Raw genomic sequence first — 27,202 nt, 5'->3', positions numbered from 1 at the left:
TGCTGAAGAAGCTGAAGTTGAACGGTTCTATGAAGACCTACAAGACCTTCTAGAACTAACATCGGAAAAGGAGGTCCTTTTCGTCATAGGGGACTGGAATGCAAAAGTAGGAAGTCAAGAGATACCTGGAGTAACAGGCAAGTTTGGCCTTGGATTGAAAAATGAAGAAGGGCAAAGGCTAATAGTTTTGCCAAGAGAACACACTGGTCACAACAAACACCTTCTTGCAACAACACAAGAGACAACTCTACATATGGACATCACCATATGGTCAATACTGAAATCTGATTGATTATATTCTTTGCATCCAAAGATGGAGAAGCTCTATATATTCAGCAAAAACAAAACAGGGAACTGACTGTGATGAACTACTTATTGCAACATTCAGATTTAAATTGAAGAAAATAGGGAAAACCACTAGAACATTCAGGTATGACCTAAATCAAATCCCTTTATGATTCAGTGGAAGTAAGAAATAGATTCAAAGGATTAGATCTGATAGACAGAGTGCCAATGAACTATGGACTAAGGTTTGTAACATTGTACAGGAGGCAGTGATCAAACCATCCCCAAGAAAAAGAAATGCAAAAAGGCAAAATGGTTGTCTGAGGAGGCCTTACAAATAGCTGAGAAAAGAAGAGAAGTGAAAAGGCAAAACAGAAAAAGAAAAATAAACCCATCTTAATGCAGTTCCAAAGAATAGCAGGGATAAATGAAAGCCTTTTTAAGTGAACAGTGCAAAGAAATACAGGAAAGCAATAGAATGGAAGAGACTAGAGATCTCTTAAAGAAAATTAGAGATACCAAGGGAACATTTCATGCAAAGTTGGGCACAATAAAGGACAGAAATGGTATGGACCTAACAGAAGCAGAAGAAATTAAGAAGAGCTGGCAAGAATATACAGAAGAACTGTACAAAAAGATTTTAACTATCCAAATAACCAAAATGGTGTGCACTCACCTAGAGCCAGACATCCTGAAGTGTGAAGTCAAGTGGGCCTTAGGAAGCATCACTATGAACCAAACTAGTGGAGGTGATGGAATTCCAGCTGAGCTATTTCAAATCCTGAAAGACAATGCAGTTAAAGTGCAGCACTCAATATGCCAGCAAATTTGGGAAACTCACAGGACTGGAAAAGGTCTGTTTTCATTCCAATTGCAAAGAGGGGCAATGCCAAAGAATGTTCCAACTACTATACAATTGCACTCATTTCACATGCTAACAAGGTAATGCTTAAAATCCTTCAAGTTAAACTTCAGCAGTATGTGAACTAGAACTTCCAGATGTTCAAGCTGGATTTAGAAAAGGAGGAGGAACCAGAGAGATCAAATTGCCAACATCCATTGGATCATGGAAAAAGCAAGAGAATTCTGGGAAAATATCTATTTCTGCTTCATTGACTATGCTAAATTCCTTAGATTGTATAGATCACAACAAACTGTGGAAAATTCTTCAAGAGATGGGAATACCAAACCACCTGACCTGCCTGCTGCAAAACGTGTATGCAGGTCAAGAAGCAACAGTTAGAATTGGACATGGAACAACAGACTGGTTCCAAATCGGGAAAGGAGTACATCAAGGCTGTATATGGTCACCCTGTTTATTTAACTTAGATGCAGAGTACATCATGCAAAATGCCAGGCTGGATGAAGTACAAGCTGGAATCAAGATTGCTGGGAGAAATATCAATAACCTCAGATATGCAGATGACACCACCCTTATTGCAGAAATCTAAGAAGAACTAAAGAGCCTCTTAATGCAAATGAAAGAGGAGAGTGAAAAACCTGGCTTAAAACTCAACACTCAAAAAACTAAGATCATGGCACCTGGTCCCATCACTTGATGGCAAATAGAGGGGGAAACAGTGGAAATAGTGTCAGACTTTATTTTGGGGGACTCCAAAATCACTGGTGACTGCAGCCATGAAATTAAAAGACGCTTACTCCTTGGATGAAAAGCTATGACCAACCTAGACAGCGTATTAAAAAACAAAGACATCTTTTCACGTGTTTGTTAGCCATCTGTATGTCTTCTTTGGAGAAATGTCTATTTAGTTCTTTGGCCCATTTTTTGATTGGGTCGTTTATTTTTCTGGAATTGAGTTGCATAAGTTGCTTGTATATTTTTGAGATTAGTTGTTTGTCAGTTGTTTCATTTGCTATTATTTTCTCCCATTCAGAAGGCTGTCTTTTCACCTTGCTTATATTTTCCTTCGTTGTGCAGAAGCTTTTAATTTTAATTAGATCCCATTTGTTTATTTTTGCTTTCATTTCCAGAATTCTGGGAGGTGGATTATAGAGGATCCTGCTGTGATTTATGTCGGAGAGTGTTTTGCCTATGTTCTCCTCTAGGAGTTTTATAGTTTCTGGTCTTACATTTAGATCTTTAATCCACTTTGAGTTTATTTTCATGTGCGGTGTTAGAAAGTGATCTAGTTTCATTCTTTTACAAGTGGTTGACCAGTTTTCCCAGCACCACTTGTTAAAGAGATTGTCTTTACTCCATTGTATATTCTTGCCTCCTTTGTCAAAGATAAGGTGTCCATATGTGTGTGGATTTATCTCAGGGCTTTCTATTTTGTTCCATTGATCTATATTTCTGTCTTTGTGCCAGTACCATACTCTCTTGATGACTGTGGCTTTGTAGTAGAGCCTGAAGTCAGGCAAGTTGATTCCTCCAGTTGCATTCTTCTTTCTCAAGATTGCTTTGGCTATTCGAGGTTTTTTGTATTTCTATACAAATCTTGAAATTATTTGTTCTAGTTCTGTGAAAAATATCTCTGGTAGCTTGATAGGGAATGCATTGAATTTGTAAATTGCTTTGGGTAGTATACTCATTTTCACTATATTGATTCTTCCAATCCATGAACATGGTATATTTCTCCGTCTATTAGTGTCCTCTTTGATTTCTTTCATCAGCGTTTTATAGTTTTCTATATATAGGGCTTTAGTTTCTTTAGGTAGATATATTCCTAAGTATTTTATTCTTTTCGTTGCAATGGTGAATGGAATTGTTTCCTTAATTTCTTTTTCTACTTTCTCATTATTAGTTATAGGAATGCAAGGGATTTCTGTGTGTTGATTTTATATCATGCAACTTTATTATATTCATTGATTAGCTCTAGTAATTTTCTGGTGGAGTCTTTAGGGTTTTCTATGTAGAGGATCATGTCATCTGCAAACAGTGAGAGTTTTACTTCTTCTTTTCCCATTTGGATTCCTTTTATTTCTTTTTCTGCTCTGATTGCTGTGGCCAAAACTTCCAGAACTATGTTGAATAGTAGCAGTGAGAGTGGGCACCCTTGTCTTGTTCCTGACTTTAGGAGAAATGCTTTCAATTTTTCACCATTGGGGATAATGTTTGCTGTGGGTTTGTCATATATAGCTTTTATTATGTTGAGGTATGTTCCTTCTATTCCTGCTTCCTGGAGGTTTTTTTTTTATCATACATGGACGTTGAATTTTGTCAAAGGCCTTCTCTTCATCTATTGATATAATCATATGGCTTTTATTTTTCAATTTGTTAATGTGGTGAATTACATTGATTGATTTGCAGATATTGAAGAATCCTTGCATCCCTGGGATAAAGCCCACTTGGTCATAGTGTATGATCTTTTTAATGTGTTGTTGGATTCTGATTGCTAGAATTTTATTGAGGATTTTTGCATCTATGTTCATCAGTGATATCAGCCTATAGTTTTCTTTTTTTGTAGTATCTTTGTCAGGTCAAACACATGAAAAGATGCTCAACATCACTCATTATTAGAGAAATGCAAATCAAAACCACAATGAGGTACCACTTCACACCAGTCAGAATGTCTGCGATCCAAAAATCTACAAACAATAAATGCTGGAGAGGGTGTGGAGAAAAGGGAACCCTCCTACACTGTTGGTGGCAATGCAAACTAGTACAACCACTATGGAAAACAGTGTGGAGATTCCTTTAAAAATTGCAAATAGAACTGCCATACGACCCAGCAATCCCACTGCTGGGCATACACACTGAGGAAACCAGAATTGAAAGAGACACATGTACCCCAATGTTCATTGCAGCACTGTTTATAATAGCCAGGACATGGAAACAACCTAGATGTCCATCAGCAGATGAATGGATAAGAAAGCTGTGGTACATATACACAATGGAGTATTACTCAGCCATTAAAAAGAATACATTTGAATCAGTTCTGATGAGATGGATGAAACTGGAGCCGATTATACAGAGTGAAGTAAGCCAGAAAGAAAAACACCAATACAGTATACTAACACATATATATGGAATTTAGGAAGATGGCAATGATGACCCTGTATGCAAGACAGCAAAAAAGACACAGATGTGTATAGCAGACTTTTGGACACAGAGGGAGAGGGAGAGGGTGGGATGATTTGGGAGAATGGCATTGAAACATGTATACTATCATGTAAGAATCGAATCACCAGTCTATGTCCGATGTAGGATACAGCATGCTTGGGGCTGGTGCACGGGGATGACCCAGAGGGATGTTTAGGGAGGGAGGTGGGAGGGGGGTTCATGTTTGGGATCGCATGTACACCCGTGGTGGATTCATGTCAATGTATGGCAAAACCAATACAGTATTGTAAAGTAAAATAAAGTAAAAATAAAAATTAAAAAAATTAAAAATAAAAAACAAAGACATTACTTTGCTGACAAAGGTACATCTAGTCAAAGCTATGGTTTTTTCAGTAGTCATGTATGGATGTGAGGGTTGGACTATAAAGAAAGCTGAGGGCCAAAGAATTGATGCTTTTGAACTGTGGTGTTGGAAAAGACTCTTGATAGTCCCTTCGACAGCAAGAAGATTCAACCAGTCAATTCTAAAGGAAATCAGTCCTGAATATTCGTTGGAAGGACTGATGCTGAGGCTGAAACTCCAATACTTTGGCCACCTGATGTAAAGAACTGACTTATTGGAAAAGACCCCAATGATAGGAGAGATTGAAGGCAGGAGGAGAAGGGGATGACAGAGGGTTAGATAGATGGTTGGATGGCATCGCTGACTTGATGGACATGAATTTGAGTGAGCTCTGGGAGTTGGTGATGGACAGGGAAGCCTGGTGTGCTGCAGTCCATGGGGTTGCAAAGAGTTGGACACAACTCGGCGACTGAACTGAACTGAATGAAGATAATGGCAACCTCCTTCAGAAGGTCTTCTGCATGCATTGTTGTATTCAGTGTCCCTGATGCTGCAGCAGGCCACTGTTGACCCATGCCTTCACTAGAGTCTCCTGGAGAATCACAGGCAAGTCTGGGTCAGTCTCTTGTAGGGTCACTGCTCTTTTCTCCTGGGTCCTGGTGCACAAAAGGTTTTGTTTGTGCCCTCCGAGAGTCTGTTTCCCCAGTCCTGTGTAAGTTCTGTAATCAAATCCTACTGGCCTCCAAAGTCACATTCCCTGGGGATTCTCAGTCCCTTTGCCAGACTCCCAGGTTGGGAAATCTGTTGTGGTTCCTAGAACTTTCTTAATAGTGTGAGAATTTATTTGGTATAATTGTTCTGCAGTTTGTGAGTTGTCTGCTTGGTAGCTCTATGGTGGGGTTAATTGTGACTTCCTCCAAGAGGGCTTATGCCACATGCTGTGTGACCTAGGTCTGCTGCAGCAAGAGCCACTGCCCCTGCGGCAGGCCACTGCTGACCTGTGCCTCCACAGGAGATACTCAAACACCCCAAGGTTGGTCTGGCTCAGTCTCTGTGGCATCTCTGGGTGTAGTGTGCACAAGATTTTGTTTCAGCCCTCCAAGCATCTCTGGTGAGTATGGGGTTTGATTCTAGACATAATTTTGCCCCTCCTACCATCTTGCTGGGGCTTCTCCTTTGCCCTTGGATGTGGGCATCTTTTTTTGGTGGGATCCAACATTCTCCTGTCAATGGTTGCTCATCAGCAAGTTGCAATTTTGAAGTTCTCCCAGGAGAAGATGAGCACACGTCCTTCTACTCCACCATCTTGCTCCATTGATTTGATCGAGCTCCATCTTGCTCCATCAAAGCCTTCTTAGATAACCATTTTGCCCTTTTGCATTTCTTTTTCTTGGGAATAGTTTTGATCAATTCCTCTTGTACAATGTTATGAACCTCCATCCATAGTTCTTCAGACACTCTACCTGACTCCTAAGGTCATATATTAGCCACTTCCCATAGTTCTTTTGAGCAATGATCCAGTTCCTCTCATACCAAGAACTGTACAGCCCCGCTTGGACCATTTTGAGGACTGATGCTAGTTATTGGTCTAGATGCTATGAGGGAAAATTAAGGACAGATCTTCAGGAGTGAAGCATAATCTTTGGTGAAGCCTGGTCTCCAGGTAATGAGAGGCTGCTCTCTTATAGCAAGCGTTAAGGAATGAGTTCTGCTGGCCCAGAGTGTTCAAGAAAATCTCCCAATTCAAGTTTTCAAAAGCACCCCCTCAAATGTTCTCATCCCAAATCTTAAGGTAACACTTCTCTCCTAAGAGGACCTTTAATTTTTACATAGGAAACATACCAGAGATCTAAATCTTTATAATTTTGCAGATGTGTGACAAATCTTGGGTATTATTTTCAGCACAGTCTGTAGGCTGATTCTCTGTAAACATTTAGAGGTCTTGGGACTTTCATACCATGCCCAACTTTACAACTGAGACAGGGAAGGGATAAAAGTAAATCAAGCATACATTAGTGAGTGACCACGTGAGCAACTAGGACACAGTTCTACTGTGGACTCTCTGAGAGACACTGTCAGACACCTCAGAATTGTTCCATGAGGACTCGGGAAACTGTGCGATTTATTCGCAAAATCTTTCTCATTGATTAAGAGTTGCTTCCAGATGTATTAACTCCTTTTTGCTTCTAGCCTGCTCCGTGGATGGGCCAAATACACTGCTGTAAAGTCAGAAGCCACTAGTCTGTATAAATTGTCATCATACCACAAAAGGTCAAATGCAGGTAATCCTTGGCTCAGCATCTATTTTCTAGGGAACCTGGGTGCAGTAGCTGATGGCCCACCCTGCGCCTCCCCGTTCCACCTAAGTTCACTGTGCAGGAGGCAGTTTCCTGCTGTGACAATTTTCCATCCTGGGCAGTTTCCTACTTCAAATGCTGTATCTCACTTCTTTTTCTGACAGCTTTCTCCTACAACATGGAGGGATATTCTAGGGTGTGTTTCACATGACTTAAAGAGTTTACAGGGAATGGCTCCAGTAGCCCACAGTGGAAATTTGCCCATAATATACTCAATTTTGTGCCTCCCATGTAAATTAACTCCACCTAAACCCTGATCTCAGTGCATACATTTTAGGGAACTCCAATTATGACTCTGTGTTCATTATGAGGAGGTTAATTTTAACCACTGATCTTGATATAATTGACAGATTCAGCCCTAATTAACTCAGCCAACATAAAATAACAATGCAGCTTTTCCTAAAATTAGAAATATTGCAAACATTACAACTTCTTGAAAAAATTTTGCAAGGAAAATAATACGACTCTAACAAATTAAAATATCATACAGAATCTTAATTTGTTAGTAAAACATTGGAACAACTGGATAGCCATTTGAGAAAAAAAATATGGTTGGGTTTCTATTTCATTTCTTTTTTTTGTCATTGTTGTTGTACCATTGGGAAAGAGCCTTAACAATTATACCTTGCTGATGGAGAGGGGGAGGAAAAAGAGTTAAGTATTGGGACTTCTCTGGTAGTCCAGTGGTTAAGACTCCACACTTCAGGTGAAGGGTACACAGGTTCCATCCCTGGTCAGGGAACCAAGATCCCACATGCCACATGGTACAGCCCCTCCCCCTCAAAAAGAGTTAAGTGTTGCCCATATTCATATGATATGGCTTTTGAACATGCATGTGGGAATGTCTGTTAGACAACTGGTTAAGTGAGAGTGGAGCTGCAGGGAGAACTGGAGATCTAGAGCTAGGTGTCATTACCCTGCAGGTGACGTTAGAACTCTGAGTCTGGATGGCTGAGGCTCCTTATGTTGTTCTCATATATTTAGAATTGTTCTTGGGAACTCTAGTCACCCTCAACCCTCATACGGTAATCGTTGCAAAATCAAAAAAGAGAAGTGTGGCATTCTGAAGACTTTGTGTAGAATAATTTACACTTTACTCTTCCTATCTTTTCCCTTTTTAGGTTTTAGAAATATTAATTTTCTGCATTCTCCTGTATTTCCATAAAAGAAAAGGAATGAAACACATTGCAATTCTGCTAACCCTGGTGGCACTCCTAGGTAAGGATATGTTTTGTTTTCTAATTCCTTAATCTAGCCATGCTAAGTCATAAAGGAGTTTAAAGGAAAAATAATTGAGCATTCTGTTTTTTTTCATTGTTTCTACTTTTTGATTCTGATCTATAGAAAGACACTCTCAATTATGCAAATTATATTTTGCATGTCCATTGCTACAATGGATATCTGTTTAATTTTTTAATATATTTAAGGAATTTTACTTCTTGATGATTCTCTTTGCTCTCTGACAATTTGAGGGGGTTTTTTTCTTAGTAAATAATTGAAGATTTCATTTCTTATAGCAAAATAAAGTCCAAATTTGAGCATGAAAACTGATGTCAGCATAATCCCAGAAAATAAAAAGGATTATCCCAAAGTTACCGCAAGTGAAAAATGTAAAACCCAGTGTGTAAATAATATTAGATTGATAAATTTGACTGTAACCAAGTTTAATATTTTTATACAAAAACAGGAGCTTACCTTGTGGTTCAATGGTAAAGAATTCACTTGCCAGTGTAGGAGATGTGTGTTCCATCACTGGTTGGGAAGATCCCCTGGAGAAGGAAATGTCAACCCACTCCAGTATTTTCGCCTGGAAAACCCCATGGACAGAGGAGCTTAATGGGCTCCTTGGGGTTGCAAGAGTTGGATATGACCTAGCAACTGAAAAACAACAACATACACAAAATAATTTCAAAAGAGAAACAATAAATTGGAGCAGCTGCCTTTTGTCTCCATATGATTATGTATACTGAAAATGTGTGAGTAAATCTCTGATTTATGTTCTAAAACTAATTTAATTAGCTTATCTCCTTGGTTCTTGCTTCCCTGTTTCTGTGACTCTACTAAACATCGGTTTCTTCTTTCTGTTTCTGGGTGATCCATTGTTACCGTCTATTCCTCATCTGTTCCTAGAATGCCTCCAAGCAATGAGCACAAAGTGACAGAAGCACACAAGTAGAACAAGCATTTCACAAGGAAATGCTTTTCCAAAGATGTTTTGTTTAACCTCTGTTGAGAGGAAAATGGGAGTTTTCCAAGGCAAGGGGGTTGGAGAGGGTGTTAGAATTTGGGGAATGGCAATGGATGTACAGATGTGCAGAGGTATGACACAGCTAAGTATTTTTAAAACAGAAAATAGCTGGAGGATACAAAATGTGCAAAGGATAGTGGAAAATCATATCACAAAGTTTAATTCAGTTGACAAAAAGAGGCATTTAGAAGTTGTCTGCACCATATACAGAGAGTATCTGGTATAGAAATGTGTTTTCAAGAGACAAGACTTCTAGCTATACTGAGAATAGACTGAGGAGATCATAAACTGGGGACTAAAAGATAGCGAAGGACAAGTACAAAAAGAGCATTATAAATACACATTTTAAATATTCAAAGTTCAATTGTGAAGAAGAGCTACAGTAGTTTTTAAAACAGGACCAAATTATTTTTTTTCATTTCCTAATTAATTTTATGCAAGTAATAGTCCATTTAAACATTTATTGTTTATCTGGCACTGTTCTAGCTATTGGGACACAACAGTAAGCAGAAAACAGTTAAAACAACTCTGCCCTCATGAAGATTGTATTCCGGTATTCAAAGAAATTCCTCAAAGAGGATATGCAAACTGCCAAATTAAGGCAAAGTGTTAGAGCAGATAAGCTTGGCTAGAAAGCAGAAGGAACAGTGTCAGGAATTTTTGTTAAAAACAATGTTTATACTTTAATAAGAAACCATTCCTTTCTCTCTTTAGTTTACCTAATAACCCCTAGAGGTTGGATGGGAAAGCATTATTGTTACCCTTCTTTTCAGGTTTTGGATCACAGTGTTAGAAATTAAGTAATTTTGCAACTTTATTATTTCACTTTTTGTAACAGTAGACACTGTCACTACAGGGAAAACCTGTCCTGCACATGTACATCTTCTGGCACCGATGAGATGTCCCATTGCAGCACTCTGGAAGATCACTCTTACTGACCTTATATCTACAAAGTTTCACTGATGGCATGAATTGCATTGCAGTCTTTTCTTGTTCTGTGCATTTCAATGGGAAAACATTTCCATGATTCTAAATCTCAGTCCCAATCAAAATCACAACTGCTGATAAATGGAATCCACTAGGCTGACAACAGCAAATACATCCCTGTGTAACTCTGAGAAGTTACTTTGGGAAGAAATGAAAAGAGGCGAGACTCATCCCTGGGTCCCCAGATGTCTATCTCCTGCCTTTCCTGAGTCATATCTGTGCTCAAGAAACACAAAGAGAACTCACTTGCAGGGAAATGAATTTTATTTGCCTCTTAAAACCATGAACAGTAGATAGGAAAACATTAGGAATTACCTTTGCTTGATGGCAATATCTTTGATACTGACAGAAGGCAAGGTGTCCACATTTTTCTGCAAACTGTCAGAAATGTGTTCCCGAACAGGCATGTTGGAATCTTTCTCCTGCCAATAGACTAAAACTTAATGTATAGGCTATTGGGTTACAGTCATATTCTTAACTGGGAGAGTGAGTCTTAGTCTTCTTGGGTCTAAAACATTTTTGAAGATGCATAAATACAGCAATTAAAGGTAAAAGCAAAACAAACAAACCAAGAGGGACAACTATTGGCAAGAAAACTCTTCTGGCAGATGCTGGGCCACTGTCAACGCTACCTCCAGTGCCTCTGTGTAGGCAGTAGGGCGGGGACCACCCAGAGCTGCAGTGGCAGTGATGTCTGCTGTTGCATATCCCCTTCATGTTACAGGTCTCAGGCAAGCAGAGCTGTGACAGAAGAGAGAGGCTGACACACTTCTTGTGTATGCAGATCTTTCCTGGACCACACATGGTGCCATCTTTCACTTCACCAACATCAGGTGTACTCATCTCTAAGTGATAGTCTACACTCCAGCAGGTGACACCATTGATGTGAGTGTATTGCAAATCTGAGTGATCTCCCAGGTGGGGGATGTTCCCCACATTCTCACAATGAACTCTCCCACAAAAGCTGTCTGAAATAGGGCATTTTAGGTATGCTGTGCCATTTACACCACAGTGGCCAAAACGGTTTCCCTGGGAGTTGATTTCTTTATAGCACCTTGGAGATGCACTCTTTGCGCCTTCACCAAAAATCTCCCTGCACTGTCCATCATGGCTGTTGCAGCTCTTCTGATAGCAAAAGGCACTGTCACTACAGGGAATCCCGTCCTGCACATGGACATCTTCTGGGCACTGATGAGATGTCCCATTGCACCATTCTGGAAGGTCACATTCATTGATCTGAGGTCTACAGAGCTCCCCTGATGGCATGAACTTGCAGTCTTTGCAACAAAGCCCAAAAGCACAAGCAGCCCCAGGTCTTAGAGTGCAGTTCAACAGACAACAGGGATCTTGTTCACACTGCTTTATTGATCCACAGTCACACTGCTCTTCTCCTTCAATCACACCATTCCCACAGTGCTTCAGCATGAAGACTGCCCCTGGAATTGGCAGATTGTGCAGACATGATCCCTGGTTTAAAGTGGTCTTTGTAAATTCTGCATAGCTACAATTCGTGAATCTCTCTGCTGGCAACCTGATAGCATTCATGATGCAAGCACTTTGTCCACACACACAGAATTCTTCATCATGCTGCATACCCAGAGTATGACCTAACTCATGAGCTACAGTGAGAGCAAAAACAGACCAAGGGTCTCCTTTGAAATTATTAACTCCACAGTCGAGAGGAGGGTGACATATTCCTGCCACATAGGCTATACCGAGGACACTTATAAGTGAATTTTCAATGAAAATATGTGCAGCATCACACTGTAGCTGGGAAAGACTGATTTGTTTCCACTGAGAGAAGTCCTCCAGAACCTGTTCTATGCTTATCAGTGGGAAAACATTTCCATGATTCCAAATCTCAATCCCCATCAAAATCACATAGGTACCCAACTGCTGATAAATGGAATCCACTATGTTGACAACAACAAAAACATTCTCCTGCACCTTTGAGAAATTACTTTGAGAATAAATGAAGAAATTGTGATCTACCACCACAACCAGCTCCAGAAACCACAAATGGGCCCACCGGTTATAAGCAGAATTTTGTTTCAGAGTTAATTTCTCAGCCTCTTCGAATTCCAGCTGCTGGTGTGCTGCTTTATTTAAGCCACATCTCATAGGTGACAACTGTGTCTCTTTAGTGTTTATCGTATATACCAGGTGTTCAAATGTAGTAGAGTGCCTGATGGGCTTGATTTCATAGGTAAAGTCATTTATCCGCAGCATTCCTTGAAAGCCCCCGGCACAAGTACTGAGGGCAACAAGGGACTCGGGGACCCCCTCCACATAACCATGATAATAGCAGTCATTAGGAACAAAAGGCTGATCCTGCTGAAGGGCGTGCTGGTCCGTGTAGGTGAACACTGGGAGGGGTTTGGAAATCAAGATCTTCTTAGCTCTTATGCAGACAACATGTCTCTGACCCCCAAACTGCAGGCTGTAGGAGAGCCAACCTGGAGCAGTTGGACCTCTGCCCCCGTTGGTAACCTTCAAGGGAATCACCACATCTGGGGAGTTGAGGCTTTGAGAGCGCCTTTCCTGGGAGAGACCAGAAGAGAACAGAGACACCTCAAGCCAGAGCAGTCCAACAACCTGCCTGGACACTCTCGCCTCACCAGTCACCATGATGGAGCAGCCACTATGGAGCCATCTGTCCAGAGAAGAACTTATCAGGCACTGCTGACCTGGCTCCTCCCTCTGAGCTGAACTTTAAGGATCTGCGTCCTGTGAGAGTGTGACCATCAGAGCGGGCAGTGCTGAAAAGTGAAAATAAAAAGAAGGGTGGGGGATGGTGGTGGGATTGGGTAAGGAAAATAGGAGAAAGAATTTGAATGTATCAAGAGTGATTAATGCAGCAAAAAGCTTTGGATATGCTTTCAGTAACTGGGGATGTAAAGTTAGAGGGGACAAAGATAAAACAATACTGGCCCTATCGATAGTGGATAGTTGTTGGAACTGGATGCTAGGCACTTGGGTCTTCATTATACAATTATCTCAAACACATATAGGTGGTATAAAAATCTCCTCAATATAATGTTAAAGCAAAACTAAAGAAACTTCAGAGTACAGTGACATTGTATCTCAATTTGTCCAAAACTGTGTTGGTTTGTGCCTGTTGCCCTTGCATAACTCTTGTTACTTTCTCCTGTCAAAACTGGAGAGGTCAGAGACCATCACAATCCTTATATGTCAATTTGCATCCATCTTATGATTTACTTTAGACTATTTATCTCAAGTTATTTGCTTGTCTCCTTGTGATATTCTCCTTCACTCATTGAGTCAGTGCAAGGTTTATGATTTTAACTCATTTTAATATCCCCTATATTATAATATCCCCTATATACTAGGACCTAGTATAGTCCTCCATACAGTGAAAAATGGAAATAGTGGGTGGTGAAGTACTTGGGTTATAGATGAATGCCACTTAAAATGTATTAATATACATATTCATAATTTTTATAAGAGAAAAAATCATAAATACTGACATCTTCTAAAGGAATGAGGAAAACAAGGTTGTTCTTCCTGGTTACCTGTAGCAGAATATGAAATACAAGAGGAAATAACTTCAGAAGGGATAATAAGAATTCATGAAATTTAAAAGTCTGAGAAGAGGAATTCTGTCTTCTAGGGGCAAAGGCATCAGAGTGCCTGGTATTTTAGGACTGCAGGGGGAAATTCCCAATGTCTGCTAAAATGTATTTACCAACAGTTTTTGAAAGTGAAGAATTTCTGTATTACCTGGCATACAATCTGCCTGGCAACATTCATTAATTTCTTTAATTTATGTCTGGAGCATACAAAATATAGGACATTGTGCTAGATACTAGGGAAATAAAAATTAAAATACAGTGCATTAAGCAGATGATCAATTTAGTGCAGAAATATGTGGCAGGAGCAAGAATAACTTCAGAAGGCTCTATAACATTGTATTCAATATTTTATATATTATGTGCCCTTTTCTATGACTGAGGAGAGTGTCCATAGACATCATCATAGTCTCAGTTAAGTGACAAAAAAGAGGCTAAGAATCACTGAACCTGTGGAAAAAAGACAGATAATCAGATTATTATAATAGGATCTGAATCACATTAACCTGAGTAATAAAGTTAATGATTCAGGGACCCTCACTGTATAGACCTCCATAAACCCCTAGGAGGTGCTTAGTAATGTCATCCATGTAAGAGTGTTCAAAATTAGTTACTACACAAGAAAATTTGAAGTGCCCTGAAATAAAATGGTTCATATATTAAAGACTTGATAAATGTCTCCTGAAATTCAATAACTTAGGTAATTTTTATTGTTTTACCAGTAACAAGTTGTAAAGCTGAATTTTTCTAAATATCTAGAATAAAAAATAAATTTTGGTTGAATATACTAGGGACATGCAATTACTTTCTGTTCTCTCCAGAGAAAATATAACAAAATAATACTCATGAGGGAGGCAGCTAAAGAGGAAGTAATTATAAAACTGTAGGGAAACATAGAAGTGTGTTAGGAAGTTAACAGAAGCAGAAGATATTAAGAAGAGGTAGCAAGAATACACAGAAGAACTGTACAAAAAAAGACCTTCACGACCCAGATAATCATGATGATGTGATCACTAATCTAGAACCAGACATCTTGGAATGTGAAGTCAAGTGGGCCTTAGAAAACATCACTACGAACAAAGCTAGTGGAGGTGATGGAATTCCAATTGAGCTGTTTCAAATCCTGAAAGATGATGCTGTGAAAGTGCTGCACTCAATATGCCAGCAAATTTGGAAAACTCAGCAGTGGCCACAGGACTGGAAAAGGTCAGTTTTCATTCCAATTCCAAAGAAAGGCAATGCAAAAGAATGCTCAAACTACCACACAATTGCACTCATCTCACATGCTAGTAAAGTAATGCTCAAAATTCTCCAAGCCAGGTTTCAGCAATACGTGAACCATGAACTCCCTGATGTTCAAGCTGGTTTTAGAAAAGGCAGAGGAACCAGAGATCAAATTGCCAACATCCGCTAGATCATGGAAAAAGCAAGAAAGTTCCAGAAAAACATCTATTTCTGCTTTAGTGACTATGCTAAAGCCTTTGACTGTGTGGATCACAAGAAACTGTGGGAAATTCTGAAAGAGATGGGAATACCAGACCACCTGACCTGCCTCTTGAGAAATCTGTATGCAGGTCAGGAAGCAAGAGTTAGAACTGGACATGGAACAACAGACTGGTTCCAAATAGGAAAAGGAGTCCGTCAAGGCTGTATATTGTCACCCTGCTTATTTAACTTCTATGCAGAGTACATCATGAGAAACGCTGGACTGGAAGAAACACAAGCTGGAATCAAGATTGCTGGGAGAAATATCAATAACCTCAGATATGCAGATGAAACCACCCTTATGGCAGAGAGTGAAGAGGAGCTAAAAAGCCTCTTGATGAAGAGGAAAGCGAAAAAGTTGGCCTAAAGCTCAACATTCAGAAAACGAAGATCATGGCATCCGATCCCATCACTTCATGGCAAATAGATGGGGAAACAGTGTCAGACTTTATTTTTTTGGGCTCCAGAATCACTGCAGATTGTGACTGCAGCCATGAAATTAAAAGACGCTTACTCCTTGGAAGAAAAGTTATGACCAACCTAGATAGCATATTCAAAAGCAGAGACATTACTTTGCCGACTAAGGTCCATCTAGTCAAGGCTATGGTTTTTCCTGTGGTCATGTATGGATGTGAGAGTTGGACTGTGAAGAAAGCTAAGCGCTGAAGAATTGATGCTTTTGAACTGTGGTGTTGGAGAAGACTCTTGAGAGTCCCTTGGACTGCAAGGAGATCCAACCAGTCCATTCTGAAGGAGATCAGCCCTGGTATTTCTTTGGAAGGAATGATGCTAAAGCTGAAACTCCAGTACTTTGGCCAACTCATGTGAAGAGTTGACTCATTGGAAAAGACTTTGATGCTGGGATGGCTTGGGGGCAGGAGCAGAAGGGGACGGCCGAGGATGAGATGGCTGGATGGCATCACGGACTCGATGGATGTGAGTCTGAGTGAATTCTGGGAGATGGTGATGAACAGGGAGGCCTGGTGTGCTGTGATTCATGGGGTCGCAAAGAGTCAGACACGACTGAGCGACTGAACTGAACTGAGGGAAACATAGAAGTGTGTTAGGAAATTAATGCAATTATTGGGTTTTTGAATATTTTTGTGATGTTTACGGTTATTTTCAAACTTTTGAAAGTTATTGTTTGTTGTGATTTCTTCCCATGCTAAATAAATGTTCATTTTAATCCTTATTGTAATTTTCTATTCTTTTTCTTAAAGTGGCCTCTCCTCTTGTAGATGCTTCAGGCTCAAAAATCTGATTTCATCCATGACTGTGATAAATGTACTGCCAAGGTAAGTTCAATTTCTTATGAAGAGCAACTAAGCCAAGCTAATCTAAGAAGCCTTTCATAGCTGGTATGAAAATGAAGATGCCTGACTCAGTACCAGTCATCCCCTGGATTCTAAATCCATTCCTAGTCAATACTTCTTTTACTTTAATTCAAATTCCTCTATATCATCCCTACATACAACTTCCCCTATTACTTCTGCAGTTTTCATTTGTTGAAAAAGACAGGCAGACAGACAGACAGAGACAACCAAAATCAACCCCCTCCCCCTTCACAAAGCTCCCTACATATACTTACCTGCTTAAACTTCCTCAAGCTTACTGCTTGCCCTGAAACTCACTCTAGAGAAACCCATATCATAGAAGTCATATGTCTTTGTGGTCCATAAGCTGGGTTCCTGTTGCCCACAGCTCACCAAGTCAAATCCAAACCATTTATCCAACTGCTTCCAACTACAGTAAGTTTTAACCTTTCTTTCTCACTCTGCCATCAACTAGCCCCTATCATTCTTGCACAAACTTCAAAGACTTTGACACCTGACTGATGGAATTATTCGCCATCAAAAACCTACCTTCATCATAACTAATGGTAGCAAGCATATAGACAACCCATCTGAAAACCAGGAGGATTTTTCAATGTGTTTTTTTGTTTTTGTATTTGTTATTTAAGTCAAGCTTTTTATTTATTTTTTTTTAATATTCCGTTTGGTTTATTTAATGTCAGTACATTTCTAAGTTATGCAAATTGTACATTTTAACACCGACTTGATTTTTTTTAACTCAGTGTATTTTTTTTATTTTAATTTTTACTTTATTTTACTTTACAATACTGTATTGGTTTTGCCATACATTGACACGAATCTGCCACGGGTGTACATGAGTTCCCAATCCTGAACCCCCCTCCCACCTCCCACCCCATATCATCTGTCTGGATCATCCCCGTGCACCAGCCCCAAGCATTGTGTATCCTGTATCGAACATAGACTGGCGATTCGTTTCTTACATGATAGTATACATGTTTCAGTGCCATTCTCCCAAATCATCCCACCCTCTTCCTTTCCCTCAGAGTCCAAAAGTCCGTTCTATACCTCTATGTCTCTTTTGCTGTCTCTCATACAGGGTTATCATTACCATCTTTCTAAATTCCATATATATGTGTTAGTATACTGTATTGGTGTTTTTCTTTCTGGCTTACTTCACTCTGTATAATTGGCTCCAGTTTCATCCATCTCATTAGAACTGATTCAAATGTATTCTTTTTAATGGCTGAGTAATACTCCATTGTGTATATGTACCACAGCTTTCTTATCCATTCATCTGCTGATGGACATCTAGGTTGTTTCCATGTCCTGGCTATTATAAACAGTGCTGCAATGAACTGGATTAAAGATCTAAACATAAGACCAGAAACTATAAAACTCCTAGAGGAGGACATAGGCAAAACACTCTCCGACATAAATCACAGCAGGATCCTCTATGATCCACCTCCCAGAATACTGGAAATAAAAGCAAAAATAAACAAATGGGATCTAATTAAAATTAAGTCAGGCTTTTTAAATTGAAGTAGAGTTGATTTACAACATTGTGTTAGTTTCAGGCATACAGCAAAATGATTTAGATAGATAGATAGATATTTAAGATTATTTTCTTATTTTCCATTGTAGTTTACAAGTGGATATTGAATATAGTTCCCTATACTATACACTAGATCATTGTTGCTTATCTATTTTATGTATAGTAGTTTGTATCTATTAATCCCATATTCCTGATTTATCCTTCTCCACTTTCATTCCCCTTTGGTAACCATAAGTTTGTTTACTATCTCTGTGAGTCTGTTTACATTTTGTACATAGATTTGTTTATTCTGTTTTTTAGATTCCACTTTCAAGTAATACCATACAGTATTTATCTGTCTGCTTTACTTCACTAAATATAATATTCTCTAGGTTTATCCGTGTTGCTACAAATGGCAATATTTCATTCTTTTTATGCTTGAGTGGTGTTCCATTGTGTGTGGGTGTACACACACGCACACACACATGCATATATATATATATATATATATATATATATATATGACATCCTCTTAAGCCAGCCATCTGTTGATGGGTCCTCAGGTTGCTTCCATGTCTTATCTATGGTAAATACTGCTGCTATGAACATTGGGGTGCATGTATCTTTTTGAATTGGTGTTTCTGGATACATACTTAGGAGTGGGATTGCAGGATAACATGGTAGTTCTATTTTTAGTTTCTTTTTTTTTTTTTTTAAAGAAACACCATACTGTTTTCCATAGTGGCTGAACCACTTTACATTCCCACCAACAGTATAGGAGTGTTCCCTTTTCTTCACAGCCTCTCCAGCATTTTTTTATCTGTAGGCTTTTTGATAATAACCATTCTGACTGGTGTGAAGTGATACTTCATTGTGGTTTTCATTTGTATTTCTCTATACTTTGCAAGGCTGTATGTTGTCACCCTGCTTATTTAACTTAGATGCAGAGTACATCATGCAAAATGCCAGGCTGGATGAATCACAAGCTGGAATCAACATTGCCAGGAGAAACAACCTCAGATATGCAGATGATACCACTCTAATGGCAGAAAGCAAAGAGGAACTAAAGAACCTGTTGATGAGGTCCATCTAGTCAAAGCTATGGTTTTTCCAGTAGTCATGTATGGATGTGAGAGTTGGACTATAAAGAAAACTGAGCACCGAAGAACTGATACTTTTGAACTGTGGTGTTGGAGGAGACTCTTGAGAGTCCCTTGGACTGCAAGATCCAACCAGTCCATCCTAAAAGAAATCAGTCCTGAATATTCATTGGAAGGACTGATGTTGAAGCTGAAAATCCAATATTTTGGCCACCTGATGTGAAAAACTGACTCAATGGAGAAGACTCTGATGCTGGGAAAGATTGATGGCAGGAGGAGAAGGGGATGACAGAGGATGAGATGGTTGGATGGCATCACTGACTCAACGGACATGAGTTTGAGTAAACTCTGGAAGTTGCTGATTGACAGGGAGACCTGGCATGCTGCAGTCCATGGAGTCTCAAACAGTTGGACATGACTAAGTGACTGAGCTGAGCTGACTAGGTTGGTCTTAGCTTTTCTTCCAAGGAGCAAGCATCTTTTAATTTCATGACTGCAGTCACCGTCCCCAGTGATCTTGGAGCCCCCCAAAATAAAGTCTGTCACTGTTTCCATTGTTTCCCATCTGTTTACCATCAAGTGATGGGACTAGATACCATGATCTTAGGTTTTTGAATGTTGAGTTTGAAGTCAGCTTTTTCACTCTTCTCTTTCACTTGCATCAAGAGGCTCTTTAGTTCCAAGGGTGGTGTCATCTGCATATCTGAGGTTATTGATATTTCTCCCAGCAATCTTGATTCCAGCTTGTACTTCATCCAGCCTGGCATTTTGCATGATGTACTCTGCATGTAAGTAAAATAAGCAAGGTGGCAATATACAGCCTTGACATATTCTTTTCCGTTTGGAACCAGTCTGTTGTTCTATATCCGGTTCTAACTGTTGCTTCTTGACCTGCATACAGGTTTTTCAGGAGGCAGGTCAGGCGGTCTGGTACTCCCATCTCTTTCAGAATTTTCCACAGTTTCTTGTGATCCACACAGGCAAAGGCTTTGGCATAGTCACTAAAGCAGAAATAGATGTTTTTCTGGAACTCTCTTGCTTTTTCGATGATCCAGTGGATGTTTGCAATTTGATCTCTGGTTCCTCTGCCTTTTCTAAATCCAGCTTGAACATCTGGAAGTTCACGGTTCATATACTGTTGAAGCCTGGCTTGGAGAATTTTGAGCATTACTTTACTAGCGTGTGGAATGAGTGCAATTGTGAGGTAGTTTGAGCATTCTTTGGCATTGCCTTTCTTTGGGATTGGAATGAAAATTGACCTTTTCCAGTCCTGTGGCCACTGCTGAGTTTTCTACATTTGCTGGCATATTGAGTGCAGCACTTTCACAGCATCATCTTTTAGGATTTGAAATAGATCAGCTGGAATTCCATCATCTCCACTAGCTTTGTTGGTAGTGATGCTTCAAACGATGTCATAGATTGCTTTTGTTTTGTTTTCTTTCTGTGTGCTGTTCTGATTGGGTGATTTCCATTATTCTATCTTCCAGATCACTTATGTGTTTTTATCACTTAATCTGCTATTTATTTATTTTAGACATTGAATTATCTGTTTTGTTAAATTTTAAGAGTTTGAGCAAATATCAGTTTGAATCAAAGGTCATTGGATTAATATTTTTTATTTTTATATAATTTTAAAAGGTTACTTTTCATTTAATGTTATTGTAAAATATTGGCTATATTTCCTGGGTTGTACAAGGCATCTTTGAACCTGTCTTACACTGAATGGTTTGTACTTCACACAGCCTTGTTCCTATAAATCCCTCCTTCCCATCCAACACTCATAACCACCCATTTGTTCTCTATATCTGTGAGTCTGTTTATTTTATAGTAACTAGTTTGGTGTTTTCTTAGATTCCACTTACAAGTGATATCATGCAATATATATCTTTCTCTTTCTGATTGACTTCACATAGCGTAAAGCACTCAAAGTCCATGCATGTTGCTGCAAGTGGCAAAATTTCATTCTTTTTTATACTTGAGTGATATTACATTATATGTATATAGCACATCTTCTTTATCCATTCATCTGTCAGTGGACACTTCTGTTGTTTCCATGTGCTGCTATTAACAATAGAGTGCATGTATCTTTTCGAATTAATGGTTGTGGTTTTTTAAGGTATACACCCAGGAGTACATTGCTGGGTCATATGGAAGTTCTATTTTTTAGTTTTTGAGAAACCTTCATACTGTTTTCACAGTAGTTGCACCAATTTACATTCCTACCAACAGTGTATGAAGGTTCCCTTTTATCCACATGCTCACCAACATTAGTTATTTGTCTTCTGTTGATGATAGCTAAACTAGTGTGATGTCACTGTGGTTTTGATTTGCATTTCTCTAATCATTATCAATGTTGAGCATCTTTTCATGTGCCTGTGGCCATCTGCCTTTCCTCTTTGGAAATATGTCTGTTTAGTGCTCTGCCCATTTTTAAATTGTTTATTTCTTTGATGTTGAGTTGTATGAGTTGTTTATATACTTTGGAAATTAATCCCTTATATCATTTGCAAATGTTGTCACCTATTCAGTATTTTTTCTTTTTGGTTTTGCTTGATTTAATTTTTATTTTATAATAGGGTATAGTTGATATACAAGGCTGTGTTAGTTACAGATGTATAGCAAAGTGATTCATTTATATTTATATATATATATATATATATATATATATATATATATATATATATATACACACACACACGTATCCATTCTTTTTCAGATTCTTTTCCCATATAGGTTATTACAGAAGATTTAGTAGAGTTTCCTGTACTATACAATAGGTCCTTTTAGTTGTCTATTTTATATAGTAAGTGAAAGTGAAGGTTACTCAGTTGTGTCTGACTCTCTGGGACTCCATGGACTATACAGTCCATGGAATTCTCCAGGCCAGAATACTGGAGTGGGTATCCTTTCTCTTTTCCAGGGGATCTTCTCAACCCAGGGATTGAACCCAGGTCTCCCACACTGCAGGTGGATTCTCTACCAGCTGAGCCACAAGGGAAGCCCAAGAATCCACAAGAATTCTCCAGTGGATCTTCCTGACCCAGGAATCAAATTGGGGTCTCCTTCATTGCAGATGGATTCTTTACCAACTGAGCTATGAGGGAAACCCTTATATATAATAGCATATATATATATTAATCCCAAACTCTTAATTTACAGCCCTGCCATGTTTTCTCTTTGATAACTATTAGTTTGTTTTCAAAGTCTGTGAGTCTATTTCTGTTTTGTAAATGAGTTCATTTTAACTACTTTTTAGATTCCACATACAAGTGATATTATACGATTTTTGTCTTTCTCTATCTGACTTACTTCACTTAGTATGATAATCTCTAGGTCCATCTATGTTGCTGCAAATGGCATTGCTTCATTCTTTTTTATGGCCGAGTAATATCCCGGCCATATATATATATATATATACATCTTCTTTACCCACTTCTCTCTTGATGAACATTTAGGCTACTTCCATGTCTTGGCTATTGTAAATAGTGCTGCAATGAACATTGAAGTGCATGTGTCTTTTCAAATTAGGGTTTTTTCCCAAAATATATGCCCAGGAATGGGCTTGCTGGATCATACCATAGCTCTATTTTAAGTTTTTTAATGAACTCTGTACTGTTCTCCATAGTGTCTGTACCAATGTACATTTCTACCAACAGTGTAGGAGGATTCCCTTTTCTCTACACTGTCTCCAGCATTTACGGTTTGTAGATTTTTTTGATGATGACCATTGTGACCAGTGTGAAATTACACCTCATTGTAGTTTTGAGTTTTATTTCTCTAATAATTATTGATGTTTAGCATTTTTTCAGGGCTTCACTTGTGGCTCAGGTGGTAAAGAATCCTCTTTCAGCGTGGGAGACTGGGTTTGATCCGTGGGTTGGGAAGATTTGCCAGAGAAGGGAAAGACCACCCACTCCAGTATTCTGGCCTGGAGAATTCCATACATGGGGTCACAAAGAGTCAGACATGACGGAGGGACTTTCACTTTTAGCATCGTTTCATATGCTTTTTAGCCATTTGTATGTCTTCTTTAGAGAAGTATTTGTTTAGATCTTCCATTCATTTTTTATTGTTACTTTTTTTTATATTGAGCTGCCCTGAAGAAAAGTTATGACCAATCTAGATAACATATTCAAAAGCAGAGACATTACTTTGCCGACTAAGGTCCGTCTAGTCAAGGCTATGGTTTTTCCTGTGGTCATGTATGGATGTGAGAGTTGGACTGTGAAGAAGGCTGAGTGCCGAAGAATTGATGCTTTTGAACTGTGGTGTTGGAGAAGACTCTTGAGAGTCCCTTGGACTGCAAGGAGATCCAACCAGTCCATTCTGAAGGAGATCAGCCCTGGGATTTCTTTGGAAGGACTGATGTAGAAGCTGAAACTCCAGTACTTTGGCCAACTCATGCGAAAAGTTGACTCACTGGAAAAGACTTTGATGCTGGGAGGGGTTGGGGGCAGGAGGAGTAGGGGACGACAGAGGATGAGATGGCTGGATGGCATCACTGATTCGATGGACGTGAATCTGAGTGAACTCCAGGAGTTGGTGATGGACAGGGAGGCCTGGCGTGCTGCAATTCATGGGGTCGTGAAGAGTCGGACACTACTGAGCGACTGAACTGAACTGAACTGAGGCTGAACAAACAACCTATGTCTTATTCTGCTCATCTTGAGAGCAGGGCATAGGAAAACTCTTCAAAGTATCTTTGTCATAATCCTTGTCCTCATTATTTCTAGGACCTCATAGACCCAAACTCCTAAAAGAACATTGTTAGGCAGGGTGGTTGGCTCAATGAGGTGCATAACAGCGCTGGGGACCTGAGTCATGTTTCCTGTTTTCTTGAAGAACATTCCTTAACCAAATAAGGAAAGATTTCTATATGCGATAGCATAAGGAAGGTGTTGCATGGGCTCATTCTGCCTGTCCAATCAGGTATCGCCAAGTACCCTGTAACTGAGACAAAGAGCTGACTGTATATAAACCGCCATACTGCTTTGTTCGGGGCTCTCATCTGATTCCTCTGCGTCGGATGAGGCTTGAGCCCTAGCGCACTAGAAATAAAAATTCCCTTCTTGCCTTTGCATTACCACGGTGGACTTGTTCACTCCCTCGGTTGGTTTGGAGATACAGGCTTGGTGCATAACATTTGGGGGCTAATCTGGGATCTCCGGCCTACCGGGGAGGACAACTCTCCTGGTAGAAGGGAATAATCTCGTTAGGAGTTGAGAGCTCTGAGCACCGGTGCTAGCAGTGCAGAGGCCTAGATTAAGTCCAGGGCCCAGTATCGTACTGGGGAGGCATCTAGGTGTAAGGTGAAGAGGCAAGCCCAGTGTAAGGCTGGGTCCCTGGTAGCGAACCGGGAGGGCAGCTGGCACTGAGGATGTCCTGACGGTAAGACACTTGCAAATAGAGAAGGGGTCTCTAGTGCTATAAAGGAGACTGAAAGTAATATTGAGAGTTGGAATCTGTTTGTTGTGTCATTTTTGTGACTCTGTGTGCCGGCACTGTCTGTGTGAGTCATTGTCCGTGTCATTGTCCATGTTCTCTGTACCCATGGGGCAATCTACTTCTATTCTGCTGTCTCTGATGACTGACCATTTTTCTGATTTTAAGTCTAGAGCTCAGACTCTTTCGTTACTGGTAAAGAAGAGCAAACTGGTGACTTTCTGTTCCGCTGAGTGGCCCACCTTTGACGTCGGATGGCCACAAGAGGGAACCTTCAATCCCCAAATTATCCAGGCAGTTAAAGAGAGGGTGCTTACCCCTAGTCCTGCCGGGCACCCAGACCAGACTCCCTACATTCTGGTCTGGCAGGATCTAGTGAGAAACCTGCTGGAATGGCTTAAACCCTTTGTTCTCGCTCCTTCTAAACCTCCTAAACCTCCCCGTCCCTCTTCCCCGACTCCAACCTCGCTAAACCCACAGGTGCTAGTCATGAAAGCTTCTGAAGAAAAAGAAGAAAAACAGGACAAAAAGCGACCTAAGCCGGTGTTCCAGGAATCTTCTTCTCTGTATCCTAACCTGATTGACCTGGAAACTGAGTTGTTCCCACCCCCGTACACGGATCCACATCAGCCCTTGCTTCCACAGGTTCCACAAGTTTCATCGGGAGAAGCCCGGAGGAGGGCTGAGCCCTCGGCTCCTCCTAGAGAAGGGGGCCCTGCCCAGGGAACTTGGGGAAGAGCAAGGGAAATGGCCAGTGCAGCGGAAGAAGAAGGCCCGGAAATACCCTCCTCCACTGTTCATGCGTTTCCGGTCTGGGCGGGGCCAGCCAGAGAGGGTGGGGAATGGACATATCAGTATTGGCCCTTTGCCACTAGTGATTTGTACAATTGGAAGACTCAAACTCCCTCTTTCTCTGAGAAACCGCAGGATCTTATTGATCTTATTGTCAGCAACTGTTACAGGTACTTTTTACTATAGAAGAGCGCGAACGGATCCTGTCAGAAGCCCGGAAAAATGTGCCAGGGTTGGATGGGAGGCCCACAATACAGACTCACCTCATTGAAGAGGGGTTCCCCTTGGTGCAACCCAACTGGGACTTTGAACACGCTGAAGGTAGGGAGCGTCTCCGAGTGTACCGTCAGACTCTCATGGCTGGCCTTAGAGCGGCCGCCAGAAAGCCATCTAATTTGGCCAAGGTAAATTCAGTGAGGCAAGAGCCAAATGAGAGCCCGGCAGCCTTCCTTGAAAGGATAATGGAAGCTTTTAGACAGTATACTCCTACGGACCCACAGGCAGATGAGTCTCGAGCAGCAGTTATGCTAGCATTTGTGAATCAGGCAGCCCCCAATATTAGGAGAAAGTTACAAAAGATAGAGAGGTTGGGTGAACAGTCCCTGCAAGATCTAGTGAGGGCAGCAGATAGAGTTTTCAATCATAGAGAGACCCCAGAGGAGAGAGAGGATCGCATTAGAAGGGAAGAAAGAGAATTTAGAGCTGAAGAAAACCGTAAGAACCAACAAGAGCTGGCTCAGATATTTTTCACCAGAATTGAAAACAAAAATAGGTTCCAAAAAGGGAAAAAGCTAGACTCAAAGACTGAGGAAAAACCTGCAAGGCGCAAGCTTGGAAAAAACCAATGTGCGTTTTGTAAGGAGATTGGACATTGGAAAGATAAATGCCCCAAGAAAAACCTAAAAGAGGGGCCCCAAAATCCCAAGAACGATACTCCCTCTCCTGACAGTCATATCCTCTACGTGGGTGAGGATAGTGACTAGGGGGGGTCAGGGCTCGACGCCCCTTCCCGAGTCCTGGGTAACTATAAATGTGGAGGGGAAACTGGTTGGCTTCATGGTGGATACAGGAGCTCAATACTCAGTCTTAAACCAAAGAGATGGACCCATGTCTAAGAAAAGTAGCTGGGTGCAGGGAGCAACTGGGACTAAGCGATATGGATGGACTACAAAATGGCATGTGAACTTGGGGACCCACCAAGTGACCCATTCCTTTCTGGTGATACCTGAGTGTCCAGCACCCTTGCTGGGAAGAGATTTACTGTCTAAAGTAAATGCCCAAATTCATTTCGACCACGGGCAAGTGTCAGTTTTAGATGGAACCGGGCATCCTCTTCAGGTCTTGTCTCTGGCATTAAAGGATGAATACAGACTGTACTTGCCAGAGGCCCCAGCGACAATAAGTCCCGAAGTACAGCCATGGGTTCGGAGATACCCTCAGGCCTGGGTTGAAACAGCAGGAATGGGACTGGCCAAACAGAGGCCCCCTATTATTGTGGAACTGAAAGCCAGTGCCACACCGGTGAGAGTGCAGCAGTATCCCATGAGTCAAGAAGCTCGGCAAGGAATTACTCCTCACATACAACGCCTCATAGACGCTGGGGTTTTGAGAAAGTGCCGGTCCCCATGGAACACTCCCCTGCTTCCCATAAAGAAGCCTGGGGGAACTGATTTTAGACCGGTTCAAGACCTGCGAGAAGTCAACA

The 27,202-nt window shown here is 40.5% G+C and overlaps 1 protein-coding gene across 2 annotated transcripts in view; it reads right to left on the bottom strand.

Moving 5' to 3' along the window:
• Positions 1-10,490: 10,490 nt before the first annotated feature.
• ADAM21 (ADAM metallopeptidase domain 21) overlaps positions 10,491-27,202 on the bottom strand; it is a 51,818-nt gene continuing 35,106 nt past the window's right edge. Inside the window, exon 6 of one of the 2 annotated variants that reach the window (XM_069596919.1) lies at positions 10,491-12,785. In XM_069596919.1, coding sequence (XP_069453020.1) covers positions 10,719-12,473 — 1,755 coding nt within the window. In that variant the 5' untranslated portion in view covers positions 12,474-12,785 and the 3' untranslated portion in view covers positions 10,491-10,718. Of the gene's footprint in view, positions 13,004-27,202 lie in introns of both variants that reach the window. The other variant, XM_069596917.1, reaches the window with a different exon arrangement.

This window comes from Ovis canadensis, chromosome 7 (genome assembly GCF_042477335.2).
Source record: "Ovis canadensis isolate MfBH-ARS-UI-01 breed Bighorn chromosome 7, ARS-UI_OviCan_v2, whole genome shotgun sequence".
Taxonomy (NCBI): domain Eukaryota; kingdom Metazoa; phylum Chordata; class Mammalia; order Artiodactyla; family Bovidae; genus Ovis; species Ovis canadensis.
Note: the sequence above shows the minus strand (reverse complement) of the source record. Positions and strands in the feature narration are given on the sequence as shown.